The sequence below is a fragment of the Dreissena polymorpha genome, chromosome 8 (genome assembly GCF_020536995.1).
Source record: "Dreissena polymorpha isolate Duluth1 chromosome 8, UMN_Dpol_1.0, whole genome shotgun sequence".
NCBI classification, from domain to species: domain Eukaryota; kingdom Metazoa; phylum Mollusca; class Bivalvia; order Myida; family Dreissenidae; genus Dreissena; species Dreissena polymorpha.
Window position 1 is genome coordinate 9,610,872 of NC_068362.1, and position 14,633 is coordinate 9,625,504.

Below are 14,633 nucleotides of genomic sequence, written 5' to 3' on the forward strand. Positions count from 1 at the left end.
AAATTTAGAAAAAATCTAGGTGCAGGAAGGCACTAAAAAATTAAAATGACTGATGAATTTTATTTATTTTCATATGTGAAATTCTGTTGTTTTTGTTTATGTTTAAAAATTGATAAAAAACTTTAGTCAATCGATTCATGTTATTTTTTTTTAATTTAAATTTACAGTCTTATTAAATCAGTATTACATATTTTGTGATAAGTAGAGGTTGTTTTCAACACTTTTCCCAGTAATTTACTCTAGTTTTTATTTTATTATCTTATTGGTGAATTCTTCTTGTGCTAAAATATGCTTGTTGTTCAAGTGCGAATAAAAAATGAACAACAACGGTGACCCATGATTTTTATTTTATTTTTCTATCCACAACAGATGGTTCTACCTAAATACCAAAACTTATCAAATTCTATGTGTGGCAAAATTTGCATTTAATCTGCCACGTACGTCCTTAAACTGTATAATTAGTAACAGTTGTACCCTGACAGTTTTTATGCTCCCCTAACATTTTCAGGGGGCATATAGTTGCTAGATTGTCCTTACTTCCTTCCTTCCTTCCATCACACTTTTGTTACATTTTCTCATAGCGCCTATAATATGTCACAGATTTTGGCTTGTAGGTTCCTTGCATGGACCTCTACCTTTTGATGAGGTTTGAGGTCACTGGGGTCAAGGTCACCGAGGCTAATAATCGATTTTCAGTTGCACTTTTGTTACAGTTTCTCATAGCACCTTCAATACCTTACTGATCTCTTTCATATTTGGCATGTAGGTACCTTGCATGGGCCTCTACCTTTTCATGAGGTTTGAGGTCACTGGGGTCAAGGTCAATGTCACCAAGGCTAATAATAGATTTTCTCAGGGTCAAACAAGGGGAGCATCCATCGTTTACAACGATTTTTGTTGTTTTTGTTCAATAACCATGAACATTCTAAATTGGCAATGACCCCTGTATAATATAAAATCTTAGTAGTATGTCATTGTAACAGTAATCAATGAATTATAACCTATTGTCATGATTTAAGATGTTAATTTATTGTTTGAAGACTAGTTTTCTGTAAACTATTTCAGTTGAAAGTAAACTTAGAAATTTTGGTTCCATGCATGGGCGTTTAAAGTATCATCCCAGATAAGCCTGTGCAGTCTGCACAGGCTAATCAGGGCCATCACTTTCTGCTTAAACTGGATTTTCTTCAAGAAGAGTCTTCCTTTAAAGGAAAAAACAATTCAAGGGGTGGTCTGAACAGGCATATCTGGGACAACACTTTATGTACATGCATTTAACCCCCTTTTCTTAGAGGAAGGCTAATTTCTGTAAACTATTTCAGTTGTACGTAAACTTCAAGACTTTGAGAGTCCGTATATTTCACTGAAGTCGGCCACCAAACAAGGCGTTCATAGAATAGTACTGCGGAAAAGGTACAATTATTCTTGCAGGTCATTTTCTGCTGTTCTCATGAGTTAGAATATCTGCCCCTTTACTAAAGAAAAATATAGCTTTTTTTCCATAAAAAAAAGTCAACTCTGCTATAGAAAACTTTTTAATTCTCATTAAAAAACTTTCTGGATTCTAACAAAGAATTCCCCAAGTAATATAACAAAGTTCCCACATTTTACAAAAAAAAACTATCAAACTTAATTTTCAAACATTTGTGGTTTTCTCAATATTTCTTGATATATTTTCGTGGAAATGCTACATAACTTCTATTTCTAGTTCCATTTTCCGATTAATTATTCTTAGTTTAATGTTGAGACAAATACATTTGTTTTGACATGTCTTCCAAAAATCCATTTATTCTGTTATTATCCCGCGCTAAAGGGAAGAGATATAGATTCTATCTTGTCTGTCGCAAACTTTGAAAACAGCGGGGACATCAATTCAAGAACTTTTTTGTTAATTTTCAAGTTTTTATCTGTAGGTATGTTGAGATTTATATTTTACAGATAGATTAATATTTAAAGATGGTTGGTGTGCTGTTAAATAAATAATAACATAATGTAAAAATAATCATTTGAGTCTTTTGATATTTATATTTACATCTCCATACGTTATAACTGTAATAAACTATCTTTAAAACTTCAATGTATTATGACCAAATAGTTGTTGTAAAATAGTGGTAAAGCTTCATTGTATATGACCAAAAAAAATTTGTAAAAAAGTGGTAAAGCTTCATTGTAACAACCAAATAATTGTTGTAAAATAGTGGCAAAACTTCATTGTTTTATGTCTAAAAAATTTTAATAAAATATCTGTAAAACTTCAATGTATTATGGCCAAGTAATTGTTGTAAAATATCTGTAAAATGTCATGTTGTGTTAAAACTACATTTCAGTTACTGGGACTCAAGTTTTGATGATGAACTGCTTGCAAACAAAGTTACCATGAATCTTCTATATGTTCAGGTAAGAGGGTTTATACTACCTGGATTATTTGTTTTGACATTATGACGTCAAAATGCTCAGTAAATTGGAACAAAATTGAGATTTATTGTTGGTGACTGGTATGTAAATACATATATACTCATATATGACTAAGCTTGTTTTCCTTAATTTATGTGATAACATTATCAGTTAAATCTGAAAAAAAGAAAACTCAAATTAATGTACCTGTCGGCTACAACCAATAATTTTTTGTTTGTTGGTATATTTCATATATGTTTTTGTAGAGAATATTTGATGGATTTAGTGGAATAATGATATTAATGTATGAGTGATCGTTGAAAAAACATTGATCTATGATCACGAGTGAACAAAAAATCAATTTTCTTTTTATTTCAGGCTAACAAATAATTATTTTTGTATTTTTGCTTAAATAATGGTGTTGTAGCGACATAAAATGACGTCATTTGAAAATGATGCCGGTTGGTTGAAAAACATGGCTGCCAGGGGGCGGGGCATTTTTCCTTATATGGCTATATTAAAACCTTGTTAACACTCTAGAGGCCACATTTATTGTCCAATCTTGCTGAAATATGGTAAGAAGATTTGTCTTAATGATATCTTGGATGAGTTCGAAAATGGTTACGTTTGCATGAAAAACATGGCCGCAAAGGGGCGGGGCATTTTTCCTAATATGGCTATATAAGGCTATAGTAAAATCTTGTTAACACTCTAGAGGCCACATTTATAGTCTGGTCTTCATGAAACTCGGTCAGAAGATTCATCCCAATAATATCTTGGAAGAGTTTAAAAATGATGCCGGTTGGTTAAAAACATGACCACCACGGGGGCGGGGCTATTTTCCTTATATGGCTATAGTAAAACCTTGTTTGCACTTCTTTGTTTGTTGGTATATTTCATATATGTTTATTTAGAGGATTTTTGATCGATTTAGTGGAATAATGATATTAATGTATGAGTGATCGTTGAAAAAACATTGTTTCTATGATCACGAGTGAACAAAAAATCAATTTTCTTTTTATTTTAGGCTTACAAATAACGACATAAAATGACGTTATTTCACAGTATAACAGTGAACATTATTGATATGTTTCACTGTTAATTTTCACTGTCTAAAAAACAGTGATTTATCAGTTTTAATTCACTGGTATTTCTCTTTAAACCACTGGAAAGCATCAAAATTTTCATGGGTTATAGTCCATGGAATGACAAGTGATTCAGAGTGCTACTTTTTCCAGGCTGTGAATGATATTGAAAGGCGATGGGTGATAACAACAAAAGAGCAGCAAGAACATCTAAAATCATTACAGCAAAAAGGATCAAAACGAGAGGTATGTGATTGTTCAATTACTATATAACTCATGAAGCTGCAGTGTGCACAGGATAATCAGGGACGACACTTTCGGCTTTTATGGTATTTTTTGTTTAAAGGAAGTTTCTTCATAGCGAAAATATAGTGTAGGCAGTAAGCGTCATCCCTGATTAGCTCTGACTCCATAATAGGCAATTATGGGATGACACTTAACACATACATGCATTAGGCCCAGTTTTCCCAGAACAAGGCTCAACAATGAAACAACAACAAAGCCGCCATCTTGTTTTACGTTTTCAGTTCCTGCGTCTAGCGCGTACACTGAAGCACTATGGGTACATGCAGTTTCACCCGTGTGTGGCAGACTACCCGCATGATCAGTCCCATGTGCTCATCGCTGCTGGCAACAAGGAGCTCAGTTTTAGAGTGAAGCTGGCTCCAGTAAGTTAACTTGAGTTTATCAGATATTGCCTCAATTTTTATGCCCCCGAAGGGCGACATTTAGTTTTTGAACTGTCCATCAGTCTGTCAGTCTGTCCGTTCGTCAGCAAACTTTATCATGGCCCATACCTTTTGCAATGTTGAAGATAGCAACTTGATATTCAGCATGCATGTGTATCTCATGGAGCTGCACATTTTGAGTGGTGAAAGGTCAAGGTCATCCTTCAAGGTAATAGGTCAAATATGACTTTAAAGCAGCGCAGTAGGGGGCATTGTGTTTCTGACAAACACATCTCTTGTTTATACACCAATACAAAGGGGGAAGATTGGAGTCACTTGTTTGGTCTGTCGTTCAATCGGTCATTCTGTAAGTCAGCAAAAAAGGTTTGTGGATCAAACTTATATCTTATGACTCGGTTGATTATATTGAAACTTCAAAACTGCCATCACACGCACAGAAAACATGCAAGAAATGTTTTTCATATCCATTTATCCTCCCATTTTAAGCTCACCTCATGGTGAGCTTTTATGATCGTCTTTTTTGCCGCGTTCAGCATCAACATTTGCCTTGTGAACACTCTAAAGGCAACATTGATTGTTTGATCTTCATGAAATTTGGTCAGAAGATATGTGCCAATGATATCTTGGACAAGTTTTAAAATGGTGCAGGTTGGTTGAAAAACATGGCCACCAGGTGGTGGGGCTTTTTTTTCATTATATGGCTATAGTAAAACCGTGTTTACCCTCTAGTTAAGTTATTCATTCTTAAATCGGTGTGGTTGTATAGGTTGCATTTGTGACAAAGTTCTAGTGTTACTGGGAAACCAAAATTACTCAGCAGACACAAATTTAATGGATTTAATCAAACGTTAAAGTACAACATGTAATATCAGATATTATATAATAATCCGTATATTTAAGATTTAACAAAAATGCCAAATTGTATGCATCCACAAAAATTGCATGTCAACAAAAATAAATGTAGTATTTTTAAGAGAACACACAAAATTCCAATTGCATGAACATGAGTTTCCAAATGTTTCAGATAAAGAACTTTTCGTGTAGACATTATTTTGTTTGATTGTTTGTAATTGTGTGTTTTGTTTTGCAGGACTCAGTCAAAGAGGGATCATTTAAGATAACCCGAATACGATGTTGGAGGATAACTACCACTGTAGGTAGACTTGAGATCTTAACACTTTGCATGCTGGGAAATTTGTCGTCTGCTAAAATGTCGTCTTCTAAATTTCTAAAATTAGCATTTTCTTCGATTTTTTTTCAAAGAATACTATCAGAATAGCAAACAGTTTGGATCCAGATGAGACGCCACGTTCTGTGGCGTCTCATCTGGATCCAAACTGTTTGCAAAGGCCTTCACAACTCGGTTCCCGCACTGTAAGGGTTAATAGATAGTTTGTGTGTGATAAGTATTTATTTATACTTAACCCTCATGCATTTGATTTTAGTTATAACACTCGCAAATGAGGGCAAATAATAAGTTTAAACCTATTCATTTAAGCTCAATTGCATCGAAAGCCAAACTAAGGTTTATTGAATTGCTCACAAGTCGGTTTGCTGGGTACAACCAGTGCTTCATGTCTTTTGGGGAGATCTAGAGAACACTCCCCATAGGGCCATTGAATCGTTCACCTCCCCGTCAAAGGGCGGGCCCCATATCCACTTGGTCACAGCAATATTTTGGCATATATTAGTTTCACCATCTGTCTATACAACTATATTCATAAACAAGTTGTGCACTTTGTTTGTGATTTCCAGAATAGCAGCAATAAATGGTTGTGATATGAATGATAGTTAATAAGCCACGCTCTGGGAAAATGGGACTTAATGCATGTGCCTAAATGTTTGTGCTGTTCATTCAGGCTAATCAGGGACGACACTTTTCGCCTAGACTGGAGCTTTGTTTGGAAGAGACTACATTCAAACAAAAAATTCAATGAAAGCGAAAAGTGTCGTCCCTGATTAACCTGTGCGTGCTGCCAAAGATAATCTGGGACAAGACTTTACACACATTTGATCAGCCAAGTTTTCACAGAGCACTGCTCAAATTTATTCTATAACGATAGCTTGGGGTTGGGGGGAGTTTAAACTCGGATTGGCATATTGTGTGACCTTGTGTGTAGGTGCCAGAAGGTGTTCGGCAGACGGACTCAACTCAGCTTGAACTGTCCTTTGAGTATCTCATGGCTAGGGACAGTCTGCAGTGGATCACAATCCAGTCTGATCAGGTAAGCATGACTGCAAATGAATGTGAGTGCTGCTCTAGGAAATCCGGTCTATATGCATGTAAAGTTAAGTGTTGCCCCACATTAGCCTGTGCAGTCTTCACAGTCTAATCAAGGACAACACTTTTTGCTGAAACTGATTTGCTGAGAAGAAACTTACAATAGACAAAAAAAACAAGCATAAAAGGGGAATGTTTTGTCCGTTTTTCCAGAGAGCTGCTCATATATTTATCTTCCTTGATTTGAACCAAATGATATCAAGAAATCATATGATAAAATTCCTGTTTATCTAAGCCAATAAAAAAATTACCAAATTTGGTATATAATCCACATGTAGTTTCTTAATTTTAGTTATTTAGAACAAAAGAGTTGTAAATAAACACAATTAAATATTATGTTTTAATACAAACATCTTAAATCAACTTTTGACGAAGGAATCTGCCCTCAAAACTATAGTGTATGATAAAATTATATTTATATATATTTTCATATTTTAAGTTCCTCATTATTTTTTCAACATAATAATACAATGCGGTATTTAAGGCTGATTTCAAAATGACTTTTAGGCAATACTAATGTCGATGTGCTTGCAAGGAATGGTTGAAGAATTGATAATGAAGAAACAAGGCAAGAAGATGAAAAAGGTATCTTTCACCATTACATTTTTGTTGAAACCAAAGTATTGAATACCCTTTTGTGAAGAAAAATCGTGTATCATACTCAGGCATATAAGATAATTAAAATACTATATAAAATCTATGAACACTATTTGTTTGGTGTGGCTTTTATTGCAAACCACAAAGATAATTAATTTTTGTATAATGATTTGTAGCAAAAAGCCAACAAAATATGTTTAGATATATTACAAGATGAAAAAACTTAAAAGAATATTTGCGTAAAATATATTTCTTTTCATAAAACTATGTAGAATCGATAAACACTATATGTATGTAGTGTTGTTTTTATTGCAAAACACAATTGTTTTTATTGCTTTTTATAATTCTTGTTGTGCATAAAGTCTATTGTGTTATGTCTAAAAGCCTTTCCTTTTAAAACGGAACACTTATAAATTGTGGAATATCAACTTTACAACTGTGCCTTTGATGAATTTATATTAATAAACAGGTATTGTTTAAGGAATTGTTTTGAACCACCAAAATTATTTTACATTTATCATTTCAATGCAGTGAGTATAGTTTTGATCAATTTTGTGTGTTCGTCTTTGCTTTATGCATTATTTTGTATTGTATAGGCAATTTGTGCTTGTTTTAACAAAAAAAGAGCTGATGTTGATACATTTTGATCTCTCCTGATCTTGTTTTTTGAAGTTTCATTATCACTATACTCTCAATTTCTGTCTTTTACCAAGATGATAAATAAACGTTATATTGTTTGATGTTTCTAATGAGGTCAAATGGATTGTCTGTTTATGTCTTAAATGTTTCAACCAAGCAGCCATATGTATAAGCAATCCGCATATTGATCACTGTTGTCAAAGTAAGCAGTGTTGTATGTGTTTGTAACAGTCTTCGGATCAGTCTAGTTTTATTTGTTTGTTACAGCCTTCAGATCGGTCTAGTTTTATGTGTTTGTTTCAGCCATCCGATCGGTCTAAGAAAGGCAAAAGAAGTTTCAATAGAGAGAACAGCATTGCATCCACCTTGACACAGCAACCCAGTTCAGAGGTAAAATACAGAAGACTTCTCCAATACGTGTTTTGCCCTTCAGCCATTATGCATTTCCATTATGGCATTTCCTTGTAGAATTTGTGAAAAGCGACCATACTTCACATTCAAGTGTGACATTTTCAATCTCTGTACACTTTTTTGTCGATATGCATCATCCACACTTACATTGTGAATATGGAAGCAAATCCGCGCATATCGCACGTGTTATTGACATAATGTTCTTTTATTTTGTCTTTTCTTCGTTTTATTCCAGAATAGACTAAAACAAATCAATTTGTCAACATTAATATCATTGAAACATATATTTTAAAGCCAATAGTTGTCTGTTGTCTGTACCTTTGTAGACTTTTTGCTATTTCGGCGCTATTTGAATAAAATAACATCAACATATAAAACTATATCTGTGTCTTAAAGGATTTTAGGCAACAAGAGCTCTTAATAATTTCAAACAGAATTTTAATATAAGAGCTATTCAACTGCAACCATGTATTACTGAGTGACATGTGCACAAGTATCAATATATAAAATTTAAGACAGAACTTCAAGTGTATATGTATACATTTGTCACACTGTTAGTTACAAATGATGTTTGAAATATACACTCTGAGTAACATCATACTTGCACTTTCCTGAAATATGGTATGAAACCACAGAGGGCATATACTCTTTACATCATAAGTCTTCTTACAGAGTAACAAATACTCTCTTTTATTCTTGATCATGCTATGTAACCCCTATAACAAGCACCACCACCACTTTTCATGTACCTTCCCACACATTCCCACATGCTATCCCACATTGTAGGCAGAGGAAAATACGTCTTCCAAAGTACTGCTTTCCCACAAACCTGTTCCAAACCCTTTGAAGTTTTCGGTAAGTGTGTTGGTTCTTTATGGGAACTTTTTAGTGCATTTTTTATACGTAAGTTTGGTTCCTTTAACCTTTACCACGTAGATATGTATTTTGAGGCATTTGTAGTCTCTTAGAAAGTAACATTTAATTAAAAACCTTTCTTACTAAAGATTAAAGGCCTTATTTCCAACCCTTAGTTCTTGATGAGCAGCAAACAGCATTAAAACTGAACAGACAGCGAGTTACTCTCAGGCTGTTCTGGTTTTAGGCTGGTTGCAAAAGCCATTTTCACTTTCCTTCTTATGGGGGAAAGGTATAAAAAAGCTATAGTTTCTTTTTCTTATATTGTCTCATATAATTTACTGCAAATGCATAATGTTTTATCATTTGTTTATATCTCCGCAAAGAATGAGTATATTGGAGTCACTCTGTCTGTTGTTCTGTTGGTTAGTTGGTCAATGTGTTCGCATAATATGTGAGAAGTTCCAAAGCGAATTACTAGCACATATTTCAGCCGATTAATTCGAAACATAATAAATATGTCAGAATCATTATGTCAAGCATGACTTTTCAATCTCAAATGATTCCATGCTTTCAAGTCGATGCAGGGTAATTACCTGTATTCATGTTAGTGACAGTTCTCTGGTTTTCATTAGCTTTTGATGTCATAAATTCTATAAACTGTATTGAAATAAATTAAAGTACGCCATAGATGTCATAGTTATATGATATTAACCAAATCAACCTTAGATAAATACACATTAGTTCACAGAGAAAGAGTTCAAATATAGCACAAAGCATTGAATCCTTTTATGGCTGCTATTTCAACAAAAGCTAATGTTACATTTCAGGACTTGAAGTCACTCAAAGGCAAAGGGAATGACGCTGTTGGCAACAGTGCCTTTGACGCTGCCATCGGCGATGATGACCTTTAGATGAAAGGTCGGAATTCAGTGTGCTTAGTGGTTCATATGATGACGAGAAATACTACTTAATGTTTGAAATGCTACTTTATATTTGAAATGCTGCATAGTCTTCGATATGCTGCATAATGTTTGAAATGCTAATAAGTACTTAAATTGCAACTTAATATTTGAATTGCAACTTAATATGTGAATTGCAACTTAATAGTTGAATTGCAACTTAAGAGTTGAATCGCAACTTTTAAGTTGAATTGCAACTTAACTCTGAAACGTACTGTTGATTCCAACTTAATATCTGAATTTCAACTTAACTTTGAAACTTACTGTTTGAATTGCAACTTAATATTATTTGAATTGCAATTTAATTTTTTAATTGCAACTTAATATCTAAATAACAACTTAATATGCCAATTGCAATTTAATAATTGCACTGCAACTTAATATTTGAATTGCACCTCCATTCTTAAAATACTATCGAATATGCTACATAAGATTTGAATTGAACGCTTTTATTTACAATTGTTGAAGATATGTCAGTTGTATAGGGTTACTTTAGAGTTACATTCAACAATTGAAATTCTAACATATTTTTGGTGTTTTCTATGAATGTTTAAAAGGACATTTAAATATGCACTGATGATCAAAACCATTGATTTAATAGATAGTTTGTGTTCATTTCCCTGTTTTAAGATATTGGTTTGTATTGATTGGTTTCATATTGAGGGTTGCAATGATGAAATGTTTGTTATTATGGCAATGGTTAAATTAAACAACTAACGACATGACTTAAAGTAAGCATTATGAATTATTAACGTATAAAAATGAGTTGTGTTATGAAATAATATAGAATAAGCCATTCACAGTCGTCTTTACAATGTGTTCACATTTAACATTTGAATTTGTGTACCAATCATTGAATGGCAGTTTTCGGTACAATATTTGAATATTTTTATTTATGACAAAGAGTTCGTAGTGTTTAATACACAAAAGACATTTTTCAAGGTTGTGTGTGTTCTCTTGCCATGGACTACTTTCATTTGATTGTGATACAAAGTGATTTGGATACAGTTAAGCTGGGTTGATTCCAAATGAAGTGGATTGTTCTTTGCCACAAACAAATATGAAACTGACTTTTCATGGAAAAGAAGTAGAAATGTTTTGTTGTATTAAACAACGTGTTCTGATTTGTTTTCTTCTAAAATAGATGAACTCGCTCTTTTCTAAGAGAAGGGCAGGTGGGGTTTAATTGTAGAGATTTTTAATGTGTTTTTCTTTACGGAAATGAAACATGTGATTTGCTGCTGAATATATCCACCAGAAGTTGTTGTAAGAACGAAATGTAATTGTCAATTATTGATCTATATTGTTACATTGAAATGCTGATATTGTAGCTGTTAATTAACAAACTTTATCAGAGTTGTTTACATTTGCCAACAATGTCATTCAACTTTTCATTAGAAAACTGTATTATTTGGAATATAGTTTGTCTTCACTGCGATTTAAGCCCGGTACCAATAGGAGTAAAAGCTAATATACTACCTTTACAGCACTCAGGCTTTCTAAATTGGCAGCATATTTAAAACGCCATTTTAGTAATACACTTTTGTGTGAGTAGTATTATGAATGAAAATCCTTACACTTGGTTTATAACTGAAAAGATTAAAAATGATAAGTTTTTATAAACATGCCGATATTTTAAACATTTTTCTTTCTTAGGAGTGCTATTTTAATTGTTTATATATAGTGCTTACATTCATTTTTTTTATTAAAGTTATTTTAAATGTGAACAAGTCCATTAACTGTTGTTCGGACTATTTGTGTGACCAATTTTTATCAAATGAAGATGTTTGTACACAATCAAAACAATAACAGAGAGATTTACGAACCTCTCATAGGGCGTATTGTTCTGTTCATAGTATACACAGTATTATCAATATTGTCTAACATAAATATGTCGATGACATGCCAACATAATGTTTGTTAAGTAATTGCTTTGTTAAATCGTTGTCATTGTTCTTGTTTACATATGGGTATATATTATTTTGTTATTTTAACGAAAACGCGTCATTTCAGATGACATATTCAAAACTCATTTTTTTTCAAAACAGTTTGCAGTCATCATATTTGTTCCCTATTTTTTGTACTGAAAGGAACAAACCTGAAAACAATACAGACTTTGTTGATTTCACCGTAAGATTGTAATTTAATTAAATATTATATTTGCATATTTGTAATGGTTAGAACTATGTAATTTTTATTTATCAATGAAATGAAATACAATTTGTCACTGAAATCTTAAATTGAATGCTTTTGATTGAAAAATACGCCATAATGGACGATTGAACTTCCTTATATTTAACGTATTTTACGTCATAAATATGATGTCATAAGAACTTAGAAAATCTTGCTTATTTTTGTAATGGAATCATGTTTTTTTATCGGATTTGTTGTCCAGAATGCCAGTTTTTAATATTTGAAACTTACTATTGTAATCTAATTATATCTCAGGTAAAATCGCTGTATTTATTTATTTTTATATAAAAAACACAATTTTCCCACCTGAATTAATTACAATCCAATATATTGCATTTTGCTTGGATGTTTTTAATTGCATATGTACTTGCGATGTGTAGAGAGTTTGATGTTAGCGATAACAAATGTTTATTTTTCAACGAAGGCTAAAACAACATAACTATTATTGGACTATTTGGATTGATTTAAAGATGAATTGGCTTTGAATGGATGTATTGAAATGATAACTATGATTCACCTTGTCTGTATCAAAATAATATGTTTTCCTTATATTTTTCAAATCAATGCATTTTACTTATTGTATACAAAAGGGGTTTGTTTCAGAAAACTAAACCTACCATAAAATGATAATAATAATTAAAAAATAATCTATAGGAAAAAGAAGAAAAAATACTATTATTTTTAAGATTGTTTTTATTGTTATTATTAAATAAATAAATTCATTCACAAAAAGTCATTAATGAATTAAACAGTTATATACTTCTACTACTACTACTACTTATAATAATGTAAATGATATCTACACATGTATGTACCTGATGTTTTAAATCTTGCAAGGTGAAACGAACATAAGTCTACTCCAGAGTATCCCTTTTGTGAAAAAAACATGTGTTCATATTGTTTATACCTAAACAGAGCTGAATTGTATATGACTATTTAGTATCTAGTTATAAAATTCACGAAATATTTTAACGTTGTAATATTTGTATCATTCTGTTATATTTTGTGACAAATTTTGAACTTTGAATATGTAACTGTTGACTCAGATGAGCATGTGCCATATTATTGTCGTTTACATAAACACAACTACGGTTGCATTTTACATACATTATTCAGATACAGCTTTCAACAACGTAATTTATAATAATTTCGAATAGTTGTGTTCATATAATTAATGGCTGATGTTTAACTTGTAGGCATATTGAATATTCAGAGTTGGTGTAGTAATGTTTTGAAAATTTTTGATAAGACTGTATATAGAATAGCATATTTTGTGTTGAATTCCATATTTACTCGTTGCCGCCTGTCCTGTCTCTTACTGTTATTTTATAATTATACTTTGTTGTAAAATAATTAGTGCCGATAATCTAGGATGGAATACGGATAACCTAGAATAAAACAAAACTAACAAACTCGTAATTGCATCGTTTTCTTGTAAAAAAAGTCGTTTATTGTTGGCATTATTCTAACATTTATATATATCCTTATATAAACATACATTTGTCACAAATTAAATCATAGTTACATTTTTCACCAGGTTTATAGCTGTTAAAATATTTAGTTGAAGTGAAAATACATTTTTTATTCATTATTATTCCTATATTGTTATTCAGAGTATTCATTTTGGATGTACATTTTTGTGATTTGTTGATATACGCGTTTTCCTAAAATGATTATGTTTACAACGTTTATCCATGAATGCACTTTGACATTCCAGAATCCGTGTTTATATTTTCTTCGTTGGAGATTGAGATTCCCATGAACAAACTACATGTTTTGTGATTAATATCTAATGATTCGATTTTGAATAGCCGAGCGCTAGGTAAAACTAACATAAAACATGCGAATCAACACTCAACCTATTGAGTGGGTTTCAAGCAAGTATTGCAGTTGAAAGCATACTACATGTATTGCATTGCACTCAAAGACGAATCAGCCTCCAATTGGCCATGTGTTATGTCAAGCAATATTGGCCATGTGTTATGTCAAGCAATATTGGCCATGTGTTATGCCAAGCAATATTGGTCATGTGTTATGCCAACCAACATTGGCCATGTGTTATGCCAACCAACATTGGTCATGTGCTATGCTAACCAACATTTGTCATGTGTTATGCCATCCCAATCGCTGAACTAGAAAACTAAATATTCATTCTCAACTTATAGATTTATTTACGATATAACCGTGTACTGTTGATTTTCTTTGATTATGCTTACTCATATAAATCATAAATATTATAAAGATGGAATTATGTGAATATTTTGTTGTTTAGCTATATATTTTTAAGCCTGTTTATCATTGTTACTTAAGGAAAACAAACAATTGTGTAAGGTCAAAGTATTCGTTTTTGGCCAGATACTAAATACCTCGCGAAATATAGCAGATATAAGTCGAGCATTAAACCTAAACACATACTTGCTTCAACATACGTCTTCGTATATTTTAATTCTATTAAAACAATTTATGTCAGTGTAGTTATTTTTTTTTATCAATTGCTTATACCTGTGCCACAACATTCATAAGCCTT

The 14,633-nt window shown here is 32.2% G+C and overlaps 1 protein-coding gene across 2 annotated transcripts in view; it reads left to right on the forward strand.

Annotated features, from left to right (window-relative positions):
- Window positions 1–12,694, forward strand: part of LOC127841294 (sorting nexin-17-like) — a 32,320-nt gene extending 19,626 nt beyond the window's left edge. The window contains exons 7-16 of one of the 2 annotated variants that reach the window (XM_052370016.1): window positions 1,323–1,413; window positions 2,328–2,397; window positions 3,633–3,725; window positions 4,007–4,147; window positions 5,259–5,321; window positions 6,289–6,393; window positions 6,957–7,034; window positions 7,989–8,075; window positions 8,883–8,951; window positions 9,782–12,694. In XM_052370016.1, coding sequence (XP_052225976.1) covers window positions 1,323–1,413; window positions 2,328–2,397; window positions 3,633–3,725; window positions 4,007–4,147; window positions 5,259–5,321; window positions 6,289–6,393; window positions 6,957–7,034; window positions 7,989–8,075; window positions 8,883–8,951; window positions 9,782–9,865 — 881 coding nt within the window. In that variant the 3' untranslated portion in view covers window positions 9,866–12,694. The remainder of the gene's footprint in view (window positions 1–1,322; window positions 1,414–2,327; window positions 2,398–3,632; window positions 3,726–4,006; window positions 4,148–5,258; window positions 5,322–6,288; window positions 6,394–6,956; window positions 7,035–7,988; window positions 8,076–8,882; window positions 8,952–9,781) is intronic. The other variant, XM_052370017.1, reaches the window with a different exon arrangement.
- The last annotated feature ends 1,939 nt before the right edge of the window (window positions 12,695–14,633 follow it).